Genomic DNA, 22,980 nt, shown 5'->3' with positions numbered 1-22,980 from the left:
CGCTCTAGGGCTGAACCACTCCTTCTGCCACGTCTGCAGTGGGCACACGCCCAGGAACCCGGATGCCGCGCATGCGCTAATGTCTTATGCGATCCGGGCCACCTTTGGAGGTTCCGCAGGTTTTTTTTGCTTTTTTGCTCCCCACCCCACCTCCCGCCCCTTCCAATGTCCTGGTAGCCTTGCGGTTCCACCAGCTGAAAAGCGATTGCGAAGACTACTAGGTCAAGCTGTCTTTAGTAACGAATCCCTCAATCGCCAGTGACCTGTTAGTGACCTCTGACCTAGAGCCCCTTAGCTACTTCCTGCTGACCGCTGGCCGCCAACTCCATTGATTTCCGTCTTCGATGTTGTTCTCACCCTTGACCTTTGACGGTCCTGAGGTTTGTGGGACATTTGAGAGAGTAAAAGACACCAACTGTGCTTTAGGGTCTCATGTTTTAGTGCCCTGGCTCTGCAATCGCTATCTTGGGCAACTTAATCTCTGCCTCAGTTTCTTTCATCTGTAAAATGGAGAGAATATTAAATACTCTTCTAGTAGCGTGATGCCTTTCTAGTAGTCACGTAGATTGCCTGGCACCGTAGTAAGCAGTCGGGGGAAGTCAGCTGTTATTAGTTAACCACTTTTATACCGCTCCTTGGTTTAGATGCAGAGCTATGAAAGCCAGATGATCTCTGCTCTCAGAATACAGCCAGCATGTGAAAGAGCCACAGTTTCTGGAGTAATTATTATTACCCCTAATGAACAACAATGGTAGCTAATCTTTGTATGATTTTTAAAATATATCGTATTTTGCCATGTATAATGTACTCCTGTGTATATACTGTGCACCCACATTTTCGGCCCAAACTTTAAAAAAAATTTTTTTTAATTCATTAATTTATTTATATTGACATAATGGTTTTTGCATTATAAAAAATTTAGCGTTTATTTTGAACATGTTATGATACAAGAAGTTTTGTATAACAAATAATTACAAAACACAAGGACAGATATTCAAGGTATTTCAGGTGCTACCCATGTATAATGCACACCCTATTTTTTCCTCAAAAATTTAGGCAAAAAAGTGCACATTATACATGGCAAAATATGGTACATGGCCTCATTGAATCATTTCAATAATGTTTATTTAATAATCATCTTTGAGCTCAAGCTGGTGTGGCCCAGTGGTTTGAGCACCCACCTGCAAACCAAAGGGTCCCTGGTTCCATTCCCAGTCAGGGCACATGCCTGGGTTGCAGGCCAGTTCCCAGCAGGGGACGCACAAGAGGCAACCATACGTTGATATTTCTCTCCCTCTCTCCTTCCCTTCCTCTCTAAAGATAAATAAATTTAAAATGTTAAAAAATTATTTTTGAGCACTGCTACGTGCCAAGCCATGTTTTTGGTTCTGGGAGCACAGTAGTGCACAAAAGTTCTTGCTCTCATATTGTTGATGGTAAATATTAGTTATTTCGAGGCACAGAGTGGTATGAACCATTCATTGGAAAATAGTGCACTGGTAGTCTGTGTTGGAAACTGCATTCGGCATTGAGCAGGCTTTAGTAAATGAGTCAACTCCTGTCCTCAGGAGTTCATAGTTGAGGTCAGTAGTTCTCCAGGTGTGATCGTGGGCTCAACAGTATCAGTGTGACCTGAGAACCTGTTAGAAATGCAAATCTCAGATTCACCCTAGACATACCGAATCAGAAATTCTGGAGGTGGGCCTAGCAAGCTATGGCTTAATAGGCCCTCCAGATGATTCCTTTTGTACACTGAAGATTGAAACCCACTAATCTAGGTTAGTAACTTGCCAAATTCAATAACATTGTTGAACACCTACTGTAGGCTGGGATGTCTGCTAAGTATTTTCACATAATTTAACCCATTTAACTCATATCAGCATAGGAAAATTAGTATCCTCTGTCTTGCTTACAGTTGCACTCCTAGTAAGTGGTAGAGCCTAAATTCAGTTCCTTGAAAGGCTATTGTGTTGCATTTTATCACCTTCTATATCTCCATTTTGGTTCTGAATCTTGATGGCACATTAGAATCACCTGTGGTTCTAAAGCGGCAATACCAGCCCTGTCTGGGGTGGCTCAGTGGATGAGTGCTGGCCTGTGAACTGAAAGGGTGCTTGTCCAGTTCCAGGTCAGGGTCCATGCCTGGGTTGCAGGCCAGGTCCCCGGATGGGCGCATGTGAGAGGCAACCCATCAATGAATCCCCCACACAGCGATGTTTCCCTCCCTCTCTTTCTCCCTCCCTTCCCCACTTTATAAAGATAAATAAATGAAATATTTTTTTAAATAAAACAAAAAATAAATAAAATGGCAATACCGGGTACCAGACCAATAAAATCAGAATCCCTAAGACCTAATAATCACACTGATACATTATTTAATTACATTATCATCTAATTCTACATGCGGTCTCATTTTAGGGAACCAGTAGCTTTTAAAAATTTTCCAGGTAATTCTAATGTCCACTGAGGGTTAAATGAAAGCTTACATGTAGCTAACACTTAATAAATGCTTGAATAGTGAATGAGTGGATATTTAGATACTCTCTTTACTGATGAGGTGAAGTAACTGCCCAGGGTAACTCAGCTAATAAATAATGGAACAAAAATCCAAATCCATACCTGATTCTGTATCCCAAGGGCTTTCTATGACTACATACACCAAGGTGAACAGCATTTGGCATACTAACAGAACAGCTATTCCAGGAAATGCTGTTGCCTTTGATAATGACAGCGTTATCATGTTTTATAACAGACAGCCCTTAACATAGGACACATTCATGGTAACGGAAACCTAATGATAAGTAGGGATTTTATTACCAACATGGGTTGGCATGTTCATGCACACCTATCCGTGTTCACCTTTTTATGACTACCTATTGTAGGAGTCCATTTAATTTAGCAAACATTTATCGAGCACTGTTTACAGCCATCATTGCTCTGTGGGCTGTTGATTGGCTGTTGTACATAGTCCTTGCCTTCTAGTTTCTCACAGTCTAAGAGTGAGACAGGCATGTAAACAAATGATAATATTGGCTGAGAAATACAATAGAAACTATTGATGCATCTGTTGCACAGAAGAAGGAAGGCCTATTGTATAGGTAGGGAGTCAGGAGATAGGCATGGAAGGCTTTATGGAACAGGCAACAACAGTTCAACTGGGCCCAGGCTAATCAGAATTCCTCTACATTGCACCTAGCACTATGGTGGGGGATAGAATTCCATTTTGATTAATAGGTAGATTCATGCAGGAAGGGGGCATTCTTTCTGGGGACCTTGAGAATCTGTGGGACAAACTCGGCCATTCCTTATTCTGGAATCGAAGCCCTTGCTGCTGCCACTTTGAAATGAGCTTTGGAGGAACATGGTTGGAATTAGTCCATGACCCTATCAGGGAAGCCACAATTTCTGAAAGGGTATACATGAGTTATAGAGACTAGAGAGCTAGTACTCTGAGTCCTGAATAAAAGTCCCTTGCAGGAGAATGGGGGACAGGGGAGGACAGAAGTTTTTGCTATAGTTAGCTCTGGAAGTAATACAGCTGGGGGTGGGAGAAGAGTACAGCCGGCAACTATTTTGAGCACAACTCCGATTGACAGGACACGTGTGCTGGACTCTACTGATCCCAGGGCCAAGTTGCCTGCCTGTGGTGTGTGGTGTGGGGTGGGGGGGAAGGCCTGGGGCAGCAGGAGCAGGAGAGACAGACAGACAGGCCGGACGGGGTACCAGCACCTCGACTTCTCTCCCTGGGACACTCTCCAAACTCCGAGGGCCATAGGTCACCCTGAGCGATGGGTGCTGAGGAGGTGCTGGTCACACTATCAGGGGGAGCGCCCTGGGGCTTCCGACTTCAGGGGGGGTCCGAGCAGAGGAAACCCTTACAGGTATCCAAGGTAAGGGAGAGCCCCTATATTGAGGTTTCAGGGAAAGGGGAGACCCAGGGGAACCTGGGAAGAGTCACGTGGTGGTCTCTGGGGGAGAATCGGGAGGCTGTGACCAAGAGGATTGGGTGGGCAGGGAAGCATGCTGAAGTTTGGTGGGGGGAGTAGTGCCTGAGCACAGGCTTTTCATGGGCGCGAGGGCTACTAGAAAAGGGGATTCCTGGCTTCTGGTAGCGAAGAAAAAGAAAGACTCTGTCTCTGTTCCCTGCAGCACCAAAGCAGCAGAGGCCCAGGTCTGGCCATCCAGTCTTTACTCTCCTGGGTCTGTGCCTCTACTCCAAACTCCAGGAATGTAGGGAAGTTTCTAATTTCTCTCTAACTAAACTGATATGTGGTGAGCTGAGGCTGTCTTGTCCAGCCCAGCCCAGCCCAGCCCAGCCCAGCCTAGCCCTGCCCGGCCCTGCCCATGACTTCATTGCTCCTCTTTCCCCCTACACGATATCCTTCTCACTGGGCAAGACTCTTTTTTTAGTGCTAGCAGGGTAATGGCAAGATCCGGCCTGTCAGATGGAGTTGTTACCCTTTTGGTTTCACCATACAGGCTTAATTTCCTCAACTCTAAAATGTGGGTAACAATAGTACCTACTTCACAGAGCCATTCTAAAGATTAAATGCAATAATACATGTAGAGTGCTCAGCACAATGCCTAACATTCAGTAAGCACTCAACAAATGACAGCCACTGTGACACACATATACACACACAATCGGTCTCCCAGAATCTGCAGTTCCAGAATCCACAGGACTCCCTCCAATTTGGAATACTGTTCTAAAATTTTGACTCTGTAGATCATAGTGCCTGGGGCTCCAAGGCCTAGGAAAGAACTATTAGCTAGTGTAGATACCGCCCTTGGAGGAGAATCTTAGAAAGCTACCAGTTTTAGTACCTGCTCCCCACAACCCAATACACATTCAGTGACTACCCTACTTCCCCTCATATAATATATTATTCCCTCCACTCTGCACCTTCTCGCCTCTAGAAAGGCACACTTAACTGCAACCCATTCCCCTCTACACCCTTTCTTACTATGCAAAGTAAAATCCCTTCCATAGGTCCTTCCTGTCCTAAATCTTTTCATTCTATTCCCCCTTGGAGCCCTCCCTCACCTACATTCTCTCCTCCAACACCTTCTCAGATTCGAAGACGGAGCCAGGCTGGCAGAGCAGGACTACGAGAGAGGGACCAGCTTTTGGCCATCAATGGGGTCTCCTGCACTAGCCTCTCTCATGCCAGTGCCATGGGCCTCATTGATGCCTCAGGGAATCAACTCATCCTCACTGTGCGGAGGTATGGACCCCTCCCAACCCAACCAATACTGTCCCGCTAGTCCAGGGCTCCCACTGCCTGACTCGGCTCTGTGTCTCACTGGCCTGGCTTCAACAACTAACAAGTACCCATTTCTGCTTGTGTGTTAGTACAGGCCACCCAAAGGGCTTGCATGTATCTGTAATTAAAGGATGGGGTGTCAAGTGGGCATCTGAGTGCATGGGCCTCCTTTAAGCCTTGCTGTCTCGTCATCACAGCTCCCTGAAAGCCCATTTCCACTCGCAGCCCTCCAAGCACATTTGCCTCCCAGTTTGTCTTCAGACCTCTACTCTTCCCAGTCCATTCCACCTACATCCCTCTTCTCCCCTCATCTCCTCTCCCATCCCTTCTAGATCTCTCTAGCTGTCAACCAGCCCATTTCTCAAGTTCTGTCATCTTTCCCAGGGTAGAGGATGAAGGGCCTTTGCGATCTCCATCCCCTGGTGAGCTTCGGGTGCTGTCACCCTTATCTCCGCTGAGTCCTGAGCCCCCTGGTGCTCCAGTTCCCCAGCCTCTTCAGCCTGGGAGCCTCCTCTCACCCCCTGACAGTGAGGCCTACTACGGAGAGACAGACAGTGATGCCGATGGCCCTGCCGCCCAGGAGAAGCCCCGCCGACCCCGCCGCAGAGGCCCTACCAGGCCCACCCCACCGGGAGCCCCACCTGATGAGGTCTACCTGTCTGACAGCCCAGCAGAGCCAGCACCTGCCGTCCCTGGCCCTGCCAGCCAGGGTGACAGCTGTGTGACCTCCCCATCTTGGGAGGATGGAGCAACCCTTCAGCCACCCCCAGCTGAGGCCCTGCTGTTGCCCCATGGTCCCCTCCGGCCTGGCCCAAATCTCATCCCTATGGTGGGGCCTGTTTCCCACCCGGTGGCAGAAGATCTCACTACCACCTACACCCAGAAGGCCAAGCAAGCCAGTGAGTGCCTGAATCCTTTTCCCTGGCCAGGATCTTTTTAAATTTTTTCTTACAGATTTTATTCATTTAAGAGAGGAAGAGAAGGAGAGAGGAAGAGAAATATCAATGTATGGTTGCCTCTCATGTGTCCTCTGCTGGGAACTGGCCTGCAACCCAGGCATGTGCCCTGACTGGGAATCGAACCATGATCATCTGGTTTGCAGTCCCACGCTCAATCCACTGAGCTACACCAGCCAGGGCAAGGATCTTTTAATCAGAGTTTTAAATCTATCGCTTCATAAGCAGACTTTATGCTTCTTTGGGTTATAGTCTTTGGGGACAAGTGGAGAAGAGTTATGAGTAAGAGAGAGAAATAATTATTCTTATCGTCCCCATTATTTTTGCTGTTTGAACTAATGTGACAAAAAGGTACAGGTGATTCATCCCAACCCAGGAATAGGATCAGAAGGGAAGTTGGAAAGGGACACCAGTCAATGAATAGGTTGCTTGCTGGTGTAGCTATAATTTTGCTAGGTGCCAGACACAGCGCAGAGAAGTATTTGGAAGCAGGGCATGGCTACAGGGGCTCTTCAGTGTTAATTGCAGGCATTCCTGGGGACTGGGAGGCTATGGGATAATCATGAGTCCCTAGGAAGTGGTAGGGGAGGGATCTTCAGCTCTTTATCTCAGGCAAGAATGTAGGCCTGGGCAGAAAAAGAAGTTCCACTTATCTCAAGCTCTCAGCTATTTTTGATGTGAGCCACAGACCAAGGTCTAACAGTGAAACTTCTCCCTGTCCTATGCCTCCCATGCATCTCCCCGAAGCCCTTTCTTGCCACTTGGGAAGTCTCAAGATTATCCATCTAGTTCTCATCTCTCATCCCTCCCCTCCACCATTCTGATTCCTGGTCCATAGAATTTTGTGTCTCTAAGTCTGGATTAGAAGCTAATGACGTAACAGTTTAGAGCCTGACATCCTGAGAATGTGCAATATACCACAAAGAAATTCCAGATGCATGCCTATGACCCCATGTTTATCCCCCATTCTCATTTTGGCACTCTTTGCCTTCCTATCCTGCTGGGTGAGACTGTACTTAGTGGCTCGGAGGTATTTTTAGCCAAGCAGACCTCATTGTTCAGTAGGGGTGGAGTGGGGGGTAGGGTAGGCAGGTGCCCACGTCTATCACACCGGGGCCTGTGGAACAGGCCAGAGAAGGGAGGGGGACAGGCTGCAAAAATAGCATAGTGAGCTCATTCAGCTGCCAGCTCTGGGAGCAAGACAAAGGGGCTTTAAAAGGCATGGGGGTGGCTCAAGCTGGTCCTGCTCCAGCCAACTCTGCCTTTCTCGGCATGGAGACTTTTGAGCCCATCAGCCAAGAGTCCCTCAGCCAAACCAGCTCCAACACATCTCCAGGCCCAGTTCCTGAGCTACAGGACCCATTCTACGCAGGTACTACCCTCCTGCAGCCAAGAGAGTTCTGGGATCTAGAATGGAAGGGGATCTATCAACCGTTTAGGGAGGGAGGTCTTTGGGAAAGGTCTTATTCCCTTATCTACTCCTCCTTTTTGCCTTCCTCTTCTTTCTTTTCTAAGTTAGCTCCTTTCTCAGAATGGGCTAATGCTATTGTCACATGTCAAAGGGTTTGTGACCCCATGAGACATAGAAAGCCCATGGGGAGAATGTGTGTATGAGAGAGGTGTGAATAATCTATGAAGTTCTAAGGTTTGTACATGGGAGGAGATATGTGTGAACAAGAAAGTGCCCATGCACAGGTGTAGCTCACAGCACGAAAGCTTTGATAGCAATGATTACTCACAGTGGAATTTATGGCTGTGTTAAACGCTAAATATACCTACATTATCTCAATTAATCCTCATAGCAACCTTATGAGGCAGCTATTATCGTTTTCATTTATAGATAAGGAAACTGCAATGAAGTAACTCTTCCCAAAAACCTAAACTGAACTCGTCTCCAGTGCCTGCTTCTTGTTCACAGTTCTATTCTGTGGTGTAAATGTTAGGACGGACACAATGAGAGCCCTAAGAGAAAGGAGCTTGGTATCCTAAGTGGAAAGTAGATGGAATTTCAAGAATTTTTCAGGAGGAACTGGGGACCATGAATCAGAGTATCCATGTCCAAGGCAGGGTCCCAGCAGCAGGGCAGCCTCTCCCCTTCCTGGCCCCACCTCCACACGGCATGGGAAGCCCTGCCCTGCCTGCCCCTGGCATATAATCCCTTCGTGCCAGCCTGGTAGTGGCTGCCCAAGCTCTCTCCCTAGAAGGCCGACCCCTAAAGAAGACCACTCCACTCCCACCCTCAGCTGGAGCGAAGGGTGAATATATTTAGCCAGGGACATTGAGGTACCCCGAAGATTTAGAGGACTGCCTTGGAGAGCAGCACTCTGGCTTTTCCGGCATCTCGGGTCTGAGGACGTCCCTGGCTGTGAGTAGCAAGGGTGTGAGGCGCAGAGGAGCCCATGGCACTTGGAAGGCCAATATCAGCTCTAAAATTTTGTCCAAACCGTTAGAAAAAGGACCCCTGTAGGGGGAACTCTGAGGACCACCTGGAGTGTGCATGTGTGTGAATATGTTCAAGTGATTCCGTGTTTTTGTGTGAGCACACATTTACAAATAAGAGAGAAAAGTACATGAGAAAATATGTCCACAGCTGGCTTTTACTAGGCCCATATTCTTGTTGAAATGATGTGTAGTTGGGAGTTATTTCTGCGAAGTGCCATGGACTGTATGAGGAGGGAAAGAAGTGCGAATAAATATCCTTGTTGCTAAGGGTCCTCTGTGTCCTTATCATATGGGTAAGGCAGTAAGTCCCAAACTGCCTGAGAAGCACCACTCTGTGGTGCTTCTTTTGTCTCCCTGGGAAGTGACCCCTTCTGCGCCCCTGGGCTGCCAGGCTGAAATTGAGGGAGGTAGGGGAGGAATGTGTGTGGGGTGGGTAAGAGCATTATCTCTTGGAAGATAGGAGCAGAGTAGAGGGAGGAGAGCTGTGGTCAGCGTGGTGGCAGGGCAGCCGGCTAGTCCCTTCCTTCCTTATAACTGTCCTCGGTTTCACTTTTCACCTTCCACTCTGCCCCCAAGTCAGAGGACTTCGCCAAAGGCAGGAAACATTATGGATCAGGAGGTGGAAGGGCTGAGTCAGCTGGGGTGGAGGTGGAAGCCTTGGGAAATAGGATTAGAAGAGACTCACTGATCTTTCTCCCTCCTCAGAACTACAACGGGCAGAGAGCCTTCAAGAGAAGAGTGTGAAGGAGGCCAAGACCAAATGCCGGACAATTGCATCTCTACTAACTGCAGCCCCCAACCCCCACTCCAAGGGGGTGCTTATGTTTAAGAAAAGACGGCAGAGAGCCAAGAAATACACCCTAGTGAGCTTTGGGTCTGCAGCTGGGACAGGCGCCGAGGAGGAAGACGGGGTCCCACCAACGAGCGAATCTGAGCTGGACGAGGAGGCCTTCTCCGACGCCCGCAGCCTCACCAACCAGTCCGACTGGGACAGCCCCTATCTGGACATGGAGCTGGCCAGACCGGGCTCAGGCACAGCAGAGGCCCAGGGCTCAGGGCTGGGAGCAGGAGGGCAGCTGAGTGAGGCCTCTGGGAGAGGGGTCCAGCTCTTTGAACAGCAGCGCCAGCGTGCAGCCGCCAGCACCCAAGAGCTGGCCCAAGATGGTCCAGTAGCCATGCTCAACGGGCAAGGTCTCCAGTCACCACCTCGGGCCCACAGTGCTCCACCTGAGGTGGAGGCAGTCCTCCCCAAGTCGCCAGGCCCTTTAGCCAGCGCCGGACCCTTCTTCCCAGGCAGTGTAGCTCCTACCCCAGCTCCAAGCATCTTTAACCGGTCAGCCAGGCCCTTTACTCCGGGCTTACAGGGGCAGCGGCCAGGTACCACCCCGGTTATTTTCCGGCCCATGGCCCCCAGGAGGGAGAACGAAACCCGGGGAGGCCTCAGCCCCGCCCCTCCGCCTTTCTTGTCCCCTCCTCAGGGGCTCGCCCCTCTGCCCAGCTTCACAGAAGGGGCTCCCAGCCACACATCAGCCTCCAGTCCTCCTAGCACCTCACGCTCTTCAGGCCAGGTGACGGCCACCAGCTCTCTGTATATCCCAGCCCCCAATCGTCCTGTCACGCCAGGTGGGGTCCCAGAGTCCCCTGCTCCCTCCAGCACAGCTGCCATGACCTCCACCGCTTCTATCTTCCTGTCGGCGCCTCTGCGACCCGCTGCGCACCTAGATGCACCGTCCCCAGGCCCCCTGGCCCCAGAGCCCCCTAGCGCTCGGGAGCAGCGCATCTCTGTGCCGGCTGCCCGCACCGGTATCCTGCAGGAGGCCCGGCGTCGGGGTACCCGGAAGCAGATGTTCCGGCCAGGAAAGGAGGAGGCGAAGAACTCGCCCAATCCCGAGCTGCTATCGCTGGTGCAGAACCTGGATGAAAAACCCCGGGCCGGGGGCGCTGAATCTGGTCCAGAGGAGGATGCTCTGAGCCTCGGGGCTGAAGCCTGCAACTTCATGCAGCCACCAGGGGGCAGAAGTTACAAGACCCCGCCTCACGTGACACCTAAAACCCCGCCTCCAATAGCTTCTAAGGCCCCGCCCCCTACGACTTCTAAGACTCCACCCCCAGTGGCTCCTAAGCCCCTATCTCGAGGGTTCCCCGAAGGGCTAGTGAATGGGGCGGCCCTTTCTGCTGGAATGCCGGAGCCACCAAGGCTTCAGGGCAGGGGTGGGGAGCTGTTTGCCAAGCGGCAAAGCCGAGCAGACAGGTACGTGGTGGAAGCTACACCTAGTCCTATCGTTGGCTCTCGGCCCCGAAGCCCTTCTCCTACTCCCTCACTGCCCCCTTCCTGGAAATATTCACCCAACATCCGTGCCCCACCTCCTATTGCTTACAACCCACTGCTCTCACCCTTTTTTCCCCAAGCTGCCCGAACTCTCCCTAATAAGGCCCAATCCCAGGGGCCACGGGCAGGCCCCAAGCAAGGCATCAAGGCTCTGGATTTCATGCGGCACCAGCCCTACCAACTTAAAACTGCCATGTTCTGTTTCGATGAAGTTCCCCAAACTCCTGGCCCCACCTCCTTAGGGCCCCCCAAAACTGCTCGAATCCAGGAGATCCGTCGATTTTCCACTCCAGCACCCCAGCCCACTGCAGAGCCGCTGGCCCCCACCGTGCTTGCGGGCCGAGCAGCCACTACATTGGATGAGCCCATCTGGAGGACAGAGCTGGCCTCAGCCCCTGCCCCTAGCCCAGCCCCCGCCCTTAGCCCAGTTCCTGCCCTTAGCCCAGCTCCTGCCCTTAGCCCAGCTCCTGCCCTTAGCCCAGCCCCTGCCTTTAGCCCAACCCCTGCCCTTAATCCAGCCCCTCCTCCAGAATCTCCCAGGGGTCTTGGGGCCTCCCCCAGCTCCTGTGGCTTCCAGGTAGCCAGGCCTCGGTTTTCAGCCACCAGAACAGGATTGCAGGCTCACGTGTGGAGGCCTGGAGCAGGCCACCACTGAGCAGAGCGGAGCTCCCAGGACCAAGGAGAGGTGGAACATCCAGTTCCTAAAGTTGCTTCTCCTATCCTATCCACCTCTTCTCTCAGGCCTCTGGAGGCTAAATTCCCTGCTGCCAGAGATAGTTTTAGAGTTCCTATCCCATTACCAGGCTTCCTCCAGCCTCCCTCCCTCCCTCTTTCCAACCTAATATTCCTGCTTTGGTACCTGTGCTTTTCTTTGTCTCTGTAGTTCCTTGCCTGGATCTCTGTCTTTATCTCTAGGTCTCTCCACCCATATTCCCTACAGTGGTCTCTATTCCTCTCCTTTGTTCTTTACTCTGTGAGCTCCCCAACTTTCAATGAGAAGCACGTGGAGAAACTGTCCCTGAGACCTCAAGCAGGAAGCTCACCACCAGGCAGGCAGCAAAGGAACTGAACTGATCCTTGTTTGCACTAAGTTGCTCTCTGCTCCTCACCTTTTTCAAACTTGGCTGGCATATACCTAGGCGTGTATGTGTGTGTGAGTGTGCATGTGCCAGTGTGTGCACTCAGGTGTGCTCTTCTGTCTGAAGCAAGAGTAAGAGGAGAGATCTGAATAAAGACCCGACGTGGGTCTCACCCTTGCACTGATGAAAGGGTGAGATAATGCCACATGGGTAGTCTAGTGGGAAGAAGGATTCACTAGAGTTAAAGACCACCATCTGTAGCAGGTACACAGCATCTTGTGAAACTCATGGACTATGAGAAGACTTGAAGGCAGTTTGTATGGGCTATTATACCAGGTAGACCAGGAATCAAACTAAGAATTCTACTCCTTAGGATTTTAGACAACTTGAGAGGCCCTGTCCTGAGCAACCAGCACCCATGAAGTGAACAAAAAGAAAATTTTCCTTTGAGAATGAACAAATACATTGGTTCATTGCCTCAGAACCTAAGACAGAAAGAAAAGAGCCCTGGTGTGGAAAGTGAGACAGAACCAGGAGCAGAGCAGAAATGAATGAAATTGATCCAGCCACAAAAAGGAGTGTGGTGAGAGACTGAGAATGCAGTGTTGGCAGAGAGTAAAGTTAGTAGCAAGAAACCAACCGTGTACGAGAGGGCAGGTGTTTGGGGGAGAACGTGACGGAGAAGAATGTATTTTTTAGAGTGAAAGGGATGATGGTGGGGGGATGTGAGAGTATATGCCAAGTGTTGCAAAAACAGTTGGTATCTGTGCTACCTCCTTTGAGTCTGCCTGTCCATCTTCTGCAGCTTATACTGACTACCTGGGAAAGGGCAAGGAAACACCCAGAGCCAACCTCTTTTCAGCCCTACCCCATCCCTCAAACCCTAGCTCTTGTTCCAGCTTTAGGTCCTGATCGCTGATCCTAGAGGAATGTAGATTCCCCTCTCACCACCACTACCACGGGGTCACATATGTTGCTTGATCTGGAAACTGATCCTTTCTTTGCATATCGAGTGTGAGTCACAGTACTTTTGTTGGTGCACAAGAATAAACTTATACCCCACACCTTCTGTTGCTGTCATCTCTTCTAGGTTTATACCCAAATCCTGATCTCCCCTTGATCTTCTCCAGCTCAATCTCCTGATTCCTGACCTCTTTCTCCATTCCTGCCCTCCTATTTTTCACTCTTTTACCCTTTACCCCTGGTCTCTTGCTCTTCTCTGCCAATTCTGTCCCATTCCTATTTAGCCACTTCCACCACTCCCGTTGGTTCCCTCTCCCCACATTCTTCATCCAGAGTCTCCCCCTTTCAATCTCCTGCTCCATACTCCCCAAACTAAGCCTCAGTTTACAGGGGAAGTTGAAAAGGCCTGAGCCTTTTGCCATCAACATTTCCTAGCTCCCTGGAAGCAAACATATTTCCATGGAAAACAATGCTGGAGGTGAAGGTGGGTGGGAGAGGGAAGAACAACAGAGAGGGCGGGTAGCGTGGATTGAAGCTAATAAAGAAGAGAAAGCACAAGAAGCAAACTAGAATTAGACTTCTGAGAAAGAAAATGCCAATGCTTCAGTTTTTACCAGCAGGGGGCATATTTGAGCCAATAACCAGGCTCAAAGACCCAGGCCCCCAAGCACACAGTCTCAGAATTCCAAAGAAAGGATCCAGACAGCATAGGGTAAATATTCTATCTTCACCCACTTGGTAGTTTTAGGTACTCAATCACAGGAGACCTAAATTTTGGTTTGTTTTTGGAAGGTAGTGATGATGAAATTTTGGTATTTATGTGTTTTATGTTATAGCTTTTGCTATTTATGTTTTTTCTTCTCATTGCTTCTTTGGGTTAAGAGGACATGGAGAAGGACAAAAGATGAGGGGTCTAGAGGCTGAACTGGTTTAGGAAGAGGCCAACTACAGGGGGCTGGAAGCCCCTTCAGCACCTAGCCTGAACCTGAAAATCTCAGGATGGGAAGAGAGCATGGTCAGGAAGAGTGGAGAGCTCACAGAGGGACGGGGTTATTCTGGGAGCTACAAAAGCCACTTCTTAAAGCAGTCACAACAGGGCGGTTCCAGAACCTAAGCAGAACATAGAGAAGGATCCAGGGTGTTCATGGAGCTACTGAGGAAGGGGCTGCAAATGACAGACTTCTTACAAGGGAGGGGGTCTCCAGCTGATGCCCCTGCCCAGCGGTACCTCTGGAACAATGCAAATAGGACGGTCCAGATCCTATGCAGCATGTCTTCCTTTGAGGAAAAGCCCAAGTAGGAATCTCAGAAAGTAAGACGTTGGTAGATCAGAAGCCTTCACACACTTCTCTAAGAGACATCTAGCCTGGCCCTGGCTGGTGTAGCTCAGTGGATTGAGCGCGGGCCTGCAAACCAAACAACCGTGGTTCAATTCCCAGTCAGGGCACATGCCTGGGTTGCAAAGCCAGTTCCCAGCAGGGTACACATGAGAGACAACCATACATTGATATTTCTCTTCCTTTCTCCTTCCCTTCCCCTCTAAAGATCTTAAAAAAGAGAGAGACATCTATCCTGCAGAGTAGGCTGAACTGATCGCCCCAACAGCAAATGCCAACAGCATATGGGGGTAAAAAGGCAGGCATTGATCAAGTCTTCCTCGAATCATCCCTTACAGCCTAGGAAGCACTAGGTTTGAATAATTTGGTCCTTTAATCTGCTAAGAACTGGCTTTTCCAGAGGAAAGACCAACTCATCCAGGAACTCTCAAAGGGTAGTTTCACCCATGACCGGATAGTTTAGTTGGTTGGGCATTGTCCTGCAATACGAAAGGTCACAAGTTCAATTCCCAATAAGGGCAAATGCCTGGGTTGCAGGTTTGGTCGCCAGTCAGGGCGTGTATGAGAGATAGATGTTTCTTCCCCTCTATTTCTCCCTTCCTTCCCCTTTCTCTAAATATAAACAAATAAATAAAATCTTTAAAAAAAAAACAGAGTAGTTCCAATGTGAACAGACTTCGCTGCCCCAGCGGCTTAAGCCTTCCCATTCCCCAAATGTCCTCCCAGCTATGGTCTAGGTTGGCTCTGAGCGGCTCTCCGGACATGTTCTTCAGGTTCCTGCTCTCCCACTCTGAATCCCTACCTACCACTTGCTGCCTGCCTCTCCTCTCCCTCTCAGTTTTCAATTTCTCCCTGAATGCTTCTTTGGATCTCAGACTCCAAGTGCCAAGGGAAAGGGAGACCCAGGACAGACTGATCCCTGGCTCAGAGAACTTAGTGGGAGACTCCCAAAGCCCTTTCCTCCATTCCTGAGCCTCTGGGCAAGGAGGGCGGGATCTTGGTTCCAGGGTCTCAGTACCCCCTGTGCCATTTGAGCTGCTTGCACTCATCTATTAATAACCACCCTCCCTCCCCCACTGCCAGTGCTGCCCCCACGCCTGCCCAGCTCGGGTTCTTCAGTCACAGCAGCTCAGTCCTCCAAAGCTGCTGGACCCCAGGAGAGCTGACCACCGCCCGAGCAATCTGTAAGTCTCCAGAGGGACTGGAGCCCATTCTGTTGACTGTTGTGTCTGCGTGTGCAATTTATCCTCGGGTAGCTGCCCACCTCCCCCATCTGTGCTCAGCTCTCAGCTGTCCAGTTCAGGGGAGCCACAGAGAGTTGGGAGGAGAAGGGCTTAGATGGGGAGGAATAGAGGTAGTGGGGGAGGAGCTGGAGGAAAGAGAAGAGGGTCTAAGAGGCTGGATGGAACAAGGGACCTCGGCGAGGCTGAGAGGTACAGGGAGAGTCCACTTTGCAGCTCCCGGACGCTGACCGCAGCAGGTGCCACTAGTTAGCAGAACTGCCGATGTATTGTGGGACGGGACTCTGCAGAAGACAGCATGTTTGCTGGTGGCCAACTTCTGTTAAGGAAGACTCTGTATCTTTCCCAGCTTGTCCCCCTTCATTGCCAGATACTATTATTGTGTTCCTGTCCTCCTCAGCTTCCCAGTGCTGTGATATTGCTGAATTGATATGTATCAAGGCTCAAATGTTCCCTGACCTCCCTCCAGTTCTGGGGTCTGGGGTGGGAGTGACTGAAAGGGAGCAGGGATCGCTGCTGTGACCTCCCAGGCCCCACTCCAGCTGGCTCAATGGAGGAGCAGCAACCTCTCCTTTCTATGGAGAATGTTTTTGGCTGGATCTCCTCAACCCTGGCAGAACATTTTTCTGCCCCTTGGGGATTGGGGTAGATTGAGGAGAGACCAGAGCGTGGGATGACAGCCCCAATCTGAGATCCCCATGCAAATAAGAACTTCAACTCATGCCAGTGAACCCTGGGGGCAGTGCCCTGCTGTGCGTTGTTTGCTTTAGCCCCTGCCCTCTACCACACTACGTTCCCGATGCCTGCGCCAGCTCTTGTAAAAGAGCTGCAAAGAGATTGGGAACAGGTAGGGGCAGGGGCTGCCTTTGAAGTTGCTGCCCTGCCTCCCAAGAGAAGAGAAGCTCTTACCCAGTGGGTTTTCACTGTTTGAGGGAATACATATTTCTTTGAAAATCGAATGCAATTCTGCTCCTTGAAGTCTTTGACTCCAGGTTAAGCAGTACCACCTTACTGAGACCTCACCTCTCCCATTCCCCGTCCATCTTTCAACTCCCCCTCCCACCCTGCCCAGGCTGGATCTGCCTCCACAATGCCACTCTCAGGAACCCCAGCCCCCAACAAGAAGAGGAAATCCAGCAAGCTGATCATGGAACTCACTGGAGGTATGGATGCCTGCACCTGCCTAGTATGGGGCTTCCTATTAAGAGTATCTCTGGCCCAAGAGTCCCAGAAATATCACAAGATTACATAAGTCTTAGGATGAAGAGACAAGAGAAATTCTGGGGTTGGGGGGCAGACAGTGGTAGTGGGGCAGGAGAAAGTATTCAACACTGACCACTCACCCTTCCACACGTTTCACCTTGTAATTGGAGACCATGATGTTTATGCCATATTACCCAGCACAGGTCCAGGACAAAGGGACCCACAGGTCAGTGAGGTTTGTTTAAGGAAGAAAATATATATGATAGAGATTGGCACAGAGTTAGGTCTCAATAGATGGTTAATTGCTTTACTTCTTTCCCCAAATCTAGGGAGCCTGTGTAAGTATTTAAAAGTGGAAAACTGCAGGCTGTTCGCTGCCAGAGTTCACTGAAGGGAAGAGTAGGAAAGGGAGCTGAGACAGGAGTCTGTAGGAAGTGAAACCGGTGTTGGCCTTCGGGCATTGCCCTGGGATACAGCTTCCCCCTGCTTCCGTCTGTGATACACTTGCTGCTTTTGCCCCGTGACCCCATGCTCACATCCCTTTGACTCCACTCGCCCTCTCTGCTCTAGCATTTCCACTCTCTCCATTTTGCACTCCAGTTTCTACGCATTCTCTCCAACTTCAAACCCAGGAAATAAAAATCCCTCACAAGCTAGACAGAGTTTGATGAGACATCACACACAGCATCTGCTTCCCTTAGCAATCTCTGCTGGGACACACACACTTAGTGTGGATGGCATTTGGGTTTTCAGTCCAGCAAACCTACTTTCCTCTTTCCCTTGCCTCTTCCTCCTCTCTCCCTAAAAGGTGGACGGGAGAGCTCGGGCCTAAACCTGGGCAAGAAGATCAGTGTCCCCAGGGACGTGATGTTGGAGGAGCTATCGCTGCTCACCAACCGGGGCTCCAAAATGTTCAAATTGCGGCAGATGCGGGTGGAGAAGTTCATCTATGAAAACCACCCTGATGTCTTCACCGACAGCTCCATGGTGAGTTCAGAGCTTTGCTACTCTTAAAGCCTAGTGCCCCTCCGGACAGCTTCTTTGTAGGTGCTGGATCTCCAAGATACTAGCAGCCTTCCCTTCCTGCAAATTTAAAAGCCCACTAAGCCCCCACATATAGTGAGTGCCCAATAGCTCCAGGGTGAGTTACAACCTCTAAAACTCAGTCACTATCTCAGAGCTAGTGAAGGGGGTTGGTGAGTACCATACCCTCAGAGGGAAAATTTCCTTCCCATTATGGGTAAGTGTTAAAGATAGGGGTACCAGAGGAAATACAAGAAGCCCAGCCCCAAGTTTTAAAGTTGAGATACGCACAAATAATTTTTTAGTAAAATATGTCTCATTCAATATTTTGGACATAAATATAAAATAGCCCTGGCTGGTGTGGCTCAGTGGCTTGAGCCCCAGCCTGCAAGTTCAATTCCCAGTCAGGGCACATGCTTGGATTGCAGGCCAGGTCCCCAGGTGGAGACAAGTGAGAGTCAACCAATTGATGTTTCTCTTGCACACTGACGTTTCTCTCCCTTTCTTTCTCCTATCCTTGCCCTCTCTCTAAATATAAATAAAAATAAAATATTTAAAATGAAATAAAATAAAAACCTAAGACACTTAAGTTAAAATTTTCAGATACACAATAAATACTTTTTAAAACAAATTTATTTATTTATCTTTAGAGGGGAAGGGAAGGAGAGAGGGAGAGAAACATCAATGTATGGCCGCCTCCCATGCATCCCCCGCTGGGAACTGGCCTGCAACCCAGGCATGTGCCCTGACCGGGAATCGAACTGCGATTGTCTGGTTCACTGCGTTCAATCCACTGAGCCACACCAGCCAGGGCACAATAAATACTTTTTTACTATAAGTATGTCTACAAAATATTTGGGACATAAAGATTAAATTAAATTTACAAATATAGGGAACTCAGTTGAATTTGAATTTCAGATATACATCAGACTCTCATATATGAATATGTCCCATGCAATATGTGTGGTATGTTTATACCAGAAAAGGATTTGTTGTGTATCTGAGGTTCAAATTTAACTGGCGTCCTATAATCTTATTTGCTAAATCTGGCAACCCTAGAAAGAGTTAAGTGAAATTTTATGGCCAACTCCTTCTCTAAGAACTCCAGATGTGGGGACTGACACCATCCTTGAAGATCCTACATTCCCTAGTCAGGATTCTGCAAAGAAAGGAAAGTAGGGATTGGAGAGAGGCCAGGCATTGGATGTTATAGCTGAGAAGGAAGGGATCATCTTCATTTCCTTTCTTCCCCCTCTCCCTTCCCTGGGCAACCAGAAGAGAGTGGAAATAGATGCTTTCATGAGGCTGGGGCCGAAGTGTCTGTGATTGGCTCTTATGTAGAAGCAGAGTAAAAATGCTGAGTTGGTTATATCTAACTTTAGGAGACCAAAAGCCCTCCTTCCTGCCTGGGTCTGGTTACACAGGGTGGAGCCTGGGGATGTGCATGGTGGGTGGCCAGGAGAGCCTCCTGAAGGAGATGTGTTATTTTTAGGCTTTGGGGCTGAATCCAGTGTTGTCCTTTTGGTCACCCTTTCCCCTCCCCACTATAGTTTCACTGTCAGGAGGTCCTGGTCCAACAGGCAGCAAGAGGAGAGAGGGAGAGGAGGAAAAGGAGAGAAAGAGAAAAGATGAGGAGGGGGAGGGGACAGAGATCTTTCTAGTTCTTCAAATTAAGGCTGGATTCTCCATACCAAAGCTATCCTCTCAAACTGTACTTGATCAGAAGTCTTGGTCCTCTTTGCCTTGGTAAAGATGGGAAAGAGGAGTGTGGAGAATGAGTTGCCGCCATCCTAAGGTGTCATTGGAGAAACTGAACCAAGGTGGTCCTACCCCTCAAGAAGAGTTTAATTCCTCACAGTCAGGTTATCCACTAGCCATCTATTGGAGGAGAGAATCATAGAGGATTCAGTGTCCTCTGGTTGGCCAGTGTCTCTGATCACAACCTCTGTGCTATGCATACCCGTGTCTTTGTATATTCCCCATCCCCATAACCTTCCTTTCACTCTGTCCTTTTCTTTCAGGATCACTTCCAGAAGTTCCTTCCCACGGTGGGGGGACAGCTGGACACAGCTGGTCAGGGATTCTCCTACAGCAAGGGCGGTGGTGGAGGCAAGGCAATGGGCAGTGGCTCTGCTGGACAGTATGGCTCTGACCAACAGCACCATCAGGGCCCTGGGTCTGGAACTGGGGGTGCAAGAGGTCCAGGGGCCCAGACTGGTAGAGGAGGAGCTGCTGGCACAGCAGGTGATCCAGGAGCAGGCAAGTACCCTCACCCAAGAGTAATGTGTCTGTTCCCTACAGCAGCGACATCCCTGGGAATGAGGCCTAGATTGGGTACACGGAACAGGGGAGGTTGAGATACCTTAATGGACTCTCTGGGTCCAGGAGAATACAGAGATGTATCTACTCCACCCAGAAGCCTTATTTCTCAGTCACTTTTCTGGCTTTTCAGTTTCAGTCACAGATCTGACCCCAGGCTGTCAGTCAGTATTCCTTCCACAAACCTTATACAATTACCAGGAGGATATCATACCTTTCTTCCCTGGCCCCGGCAACTTGCCTGGTGCAGGGGTGTGAAACCAACTTCCCTTGGCTACTAACTGCTATTATTTGACTTGCTTTTCTCTCCCATGGCTGCTAGGAGACCAAGCAGGTGGAGAAGAAAAACATATCACTGTGTTCAAGACCTATATTTCCCCATGGGAGAAAGCCATGGGGGTTGACTCTCAGCAAAAAGTGGAACTTGGCATTGACCTGCTGGCCTATGGGGCCAAAGCTGAACTCCCCCAATATAAGTCCTTCAACAGGTATGGGTGATGAGGAAGGAACCAGATGCATCATAGTGTGTGGCATGTCCCTAGTTATATGGAGACTTGGGTTCAAATGTTTCAGAACATCTGAGGCATGGGAGGAATATGGAGGCCCTAACTCAAGGCCCTTCCTCTTTTCACTCGAGCTCAGAGAAACAACAAAATATGATCAAGTGAAAATTTGCTGGGAAGCAGGATCTGAATTTTAGTTCATAGGCCACTTATTGGCTGTGTGGGCATGGGAAAGTCACCCTACTTCTGTACCTTGGTTGCCTTCGCTATAAATAATCTATTACACATTTAAAGTCCTTTCGAGGCTCCCTTTATTTAAAGTTAGGATTTCATTACTGTTTCTGAAGTGTGACTCTAGTCCTTTATACTCTACTTTATTGAGGCTTAAGTGTCTGTTCTTTTGAAATTGGGCTCCTCTAGACCATGGACAGTAGATCTGTGAGAGCAAGATAAGGAAGTGCTAGAGAAGTGCTTTTGCACTTGATCCAGAGGAGCCTGGTGTTTCCAGGAGATGTTCATTCCTCCCATCTAGACTATGCATTATCCACTAGAGGTAGAGTATGGGTTCTATGTTGAAATTTAAGGTGGTGTCAGACCCTTGGGTCTAGAGTATTTGGGGTTACTTTCTGTAAAATGTTGGTCTGGGTCTTGGCTACTCACGAGACTATCTAGTATCAGCTAGACTCCTTTTCTCATTATTAGCTTTGGGGAAACAGAGAAACCGGGAAGGGGAATGGAATGCTATGGAAGCAGAAGAATAAGGAGTGCAGAGGCAAGCTCAGACGAGAATTCACAGACCCCTCTATCCTCCAAACAGAGTAACAGCTTACTGATAAAGCTCTGCTTTTATTTTTGTTTGTTTGTTTTAATGAAATAATGTATCTCCTTTTCAGGACAGCAATGCCTTATGGTGGCTATGAGAAGGCATCCAAACGCATGACCTTCCAGATGCCCAAGTTTGACTTGGGGCCCCTGCTGAGTGAACCCCTGGGCCTCTACAACCAGAACCTCTCCAACAGGCCTTCTTTCAATCGAACCCCTATCCCCTGGTTGAGCTCTGGGGAGCCTGTAGACTATAATGTGGATTTAGGCATCCCCTTGGATGGAGAAACAGAGGAGCTGTGAGGTGTTTCCTCCTCTACTTTGCATCCAGTTTCCCCTCTCTGATCCCATTTGGAGAGGGAATAAGGAGCAGGATACCCCAACCTCCATTCCTTTTAGGAATTCCTTTTAGGAATGGAGGGAAAGAGGAGGGAGAAATCTGCCCTTTCATCTGCCGCTCAGTCCCCACTCCAGGCATCCTTCCTCACCAGCTCAGAGCTCCCCTTCCAGTTGCTCTGTATAAAACCTGCTCTTTTATGGAATTTGCCCTGCCACTGTTAACAGTCAATAAACTTTAAGGAAATGAGCTCATTCTTCCTCTGATATTTGAGTGCAGACAAAAACCGAGGCTAACAATGCACAGAGGCTAATTAAAGTCAAATACTAAACATTCATTATTCAAATTTCAAGACCAGACCTGAGCTCTGGTTACTTACACACCTACGCCTACATCCACACCCATGAAACCACATTCATAGGTGTACACAAAGACATACTTTTTCAATAGTACATAAGACAATTAATCGTGCACAAACACATGTGCTAGCCCATATGTGAACACAGCTAAGAAGCTATTATGTGCTGTGGTTAGGAAATAGGTGTTGGTGACCCTGCTGTTAGTTCTCTTTATGTAGCTGATAGGAAATTGGGATAATCAAGGATTACCCAATTATTACAGAAATAGAACATGCCATAAAGTTTCCAGATGATATCAGAGTGGGCTTAGGAATATATGTGCTAAAGGTTCATATATTTAGATTCCTAAAAGGATGAGGTAAAACAGGGAGCCACATCAGAACCCAGGAGGAAGTGGAAGCAACCAGCTGTAGTTTATACAGGGTCCGGCACAAATACCACCCCCTTTTTACTATAAAATCTTTTATTACAAAATCATAAGCATGTAATTCTGTAACATAATAACATCATACTCAAGTACACCATGACATTTTATGTGAAATATGAAAATTAAAACTATAAACTATTACACCCATATTATTACCCTACCAATCACTCTCAAGCAGGCGTTGCTTCTGAGGGACCCTGTAGTATGCCTGGCTCTGTGTGAACACAGCGAGAAGAGATCTAAGGGTCATGGGGCGCAGCAGTGGTGTCCTGAAAGCACTATGACTGGGAAGAAACAGAGCCAGTAGGAATGAGTAACAGTACTCTCTCTCTCTCTCTCTTTTAAATGTTTAAACAGACTCTATTTTTTCAATTAC

General features: G+C 48.9%; 2 protein-coding genes across 2 annotated transcripts; both read left to right on the top strand.

The window, feature by feature from the left end:
- Positions 1-3,676: 3,676 nt before the first annotated feature.
- SYNPO2L (synaptopodin 2 like) lies at positions 3,677-12,571 on the top strand. The gene is made up of 4 exons (XM_037055921.1): positions 3,677-3,890; positions 5,074-5,225; positions 5,649-6,163; positions 9,368-12,571. The coding sequence occupies exons 1-4, from the start codon at positions 3,789-3,791 to the stop codon at positions 11,644-11,646; spliced, it is 3,048 nt and encodes a 1,015-aa protein (XP_036911816.1). The 5' UTR covers positions 3,677-3,788; the 3' UTR covers positions 11,647-12,571.
- A 2,894-nt stretch (positions 12,572-15,465) lies between these two features.
- MYOZ1 (myozenin 1) lies at positions 15,466-22,072 on the top strand. The gene is made up of 6 exons (XM_037055922.1): positions 15,466-15,554; positions 16,684-16,774; positions 17,623-17,801; positions 19,859-20,096; positions 20,479-20,644; positions 21,553-22,072. Exons 2-6 carry the CDS (start codon positions 16,702-16,704, stop codon positions 21,782-21,784), a joined length of 888 nt encoding a protein of 295 aa, XP_036911817.1. The 5' UTR covers positions 15,466-15,554; positions 16,684-16,701; the 3' UTR covers positions 21,785-22,072.
- The last annotated feature ends 908 nt before the right edge of the window (positions 22,073-22,980 follow it).

The sequence above is a fragment of the Sturnira hondurensis genome, unplaced genomic scaffold (genome assembly GCF_014824575.4).
Source record: "Sturnira hondurensis isolate 20B ecotype Veracruz unplaced genomic scaffold, ASM1482457v3 Scaffold0008761, whole genome shotgun sequence".
Taxonomy (NCBI): Eukaryota; Metazoa; Chordata; class Mammalia; order Chiroptera; family Phyllostomidae; genus Sturnira; species Sturnira hondurensis.
The sequence above is the reverse complement of the archived record's forward strand: the minus strand, read 5'-3'. Positions and strand labels throughout refer to the sequence as shown.

Excerpts from the sequence above, each read along its gene's own strand:
- SYNPO2L (XM_037055921.1), top strand. The coding sequence starts at position 3,789 with ATGGGTGCTGAGGAGGTGCTGGTCACACTATCAGGGGGAGCGCCCTGG. Across the intron at positions 3,891-5,073 it reads AACCCTTACAGGTATCCAAG|ATTCGAAGACGGAGCCAGGC; the intron begins GTAAGGGAGAGC and ends ACACCTTCTCAG. Across the intron at positions 6,164-9,367 it reads CCAGAAGGCCAAGCAAGCCA|AACTACAACGGGCAGAGAGC; the intron begins GTGAGTGCCTGA and ends CTCCCTCCTCAG.
- MYOZ1 (XM_037055922.1), top strand. The coding sequence starts at position 16,702 with ATGCCACTCTCAGGAACCCCAGCCCCCAACAAGAAGAGGAAATCCAGC. Across the intron at positions 17,802-19,858 it reads TCTTCACCGACAGCTCCATG|GATCACTTCCAGAAGTTCCT; the intron begins GTGAGTTCAGAG and ends CTTTTCTTTCAG. Across the intron at positions 20,097-20,478 it reads AGCAGGTGATCCAGGAGCAG|GAGACCAAGCAGGTGGAGAA; the intron begins GCAAGTACCCTC and ends CATGGCTGCTAG.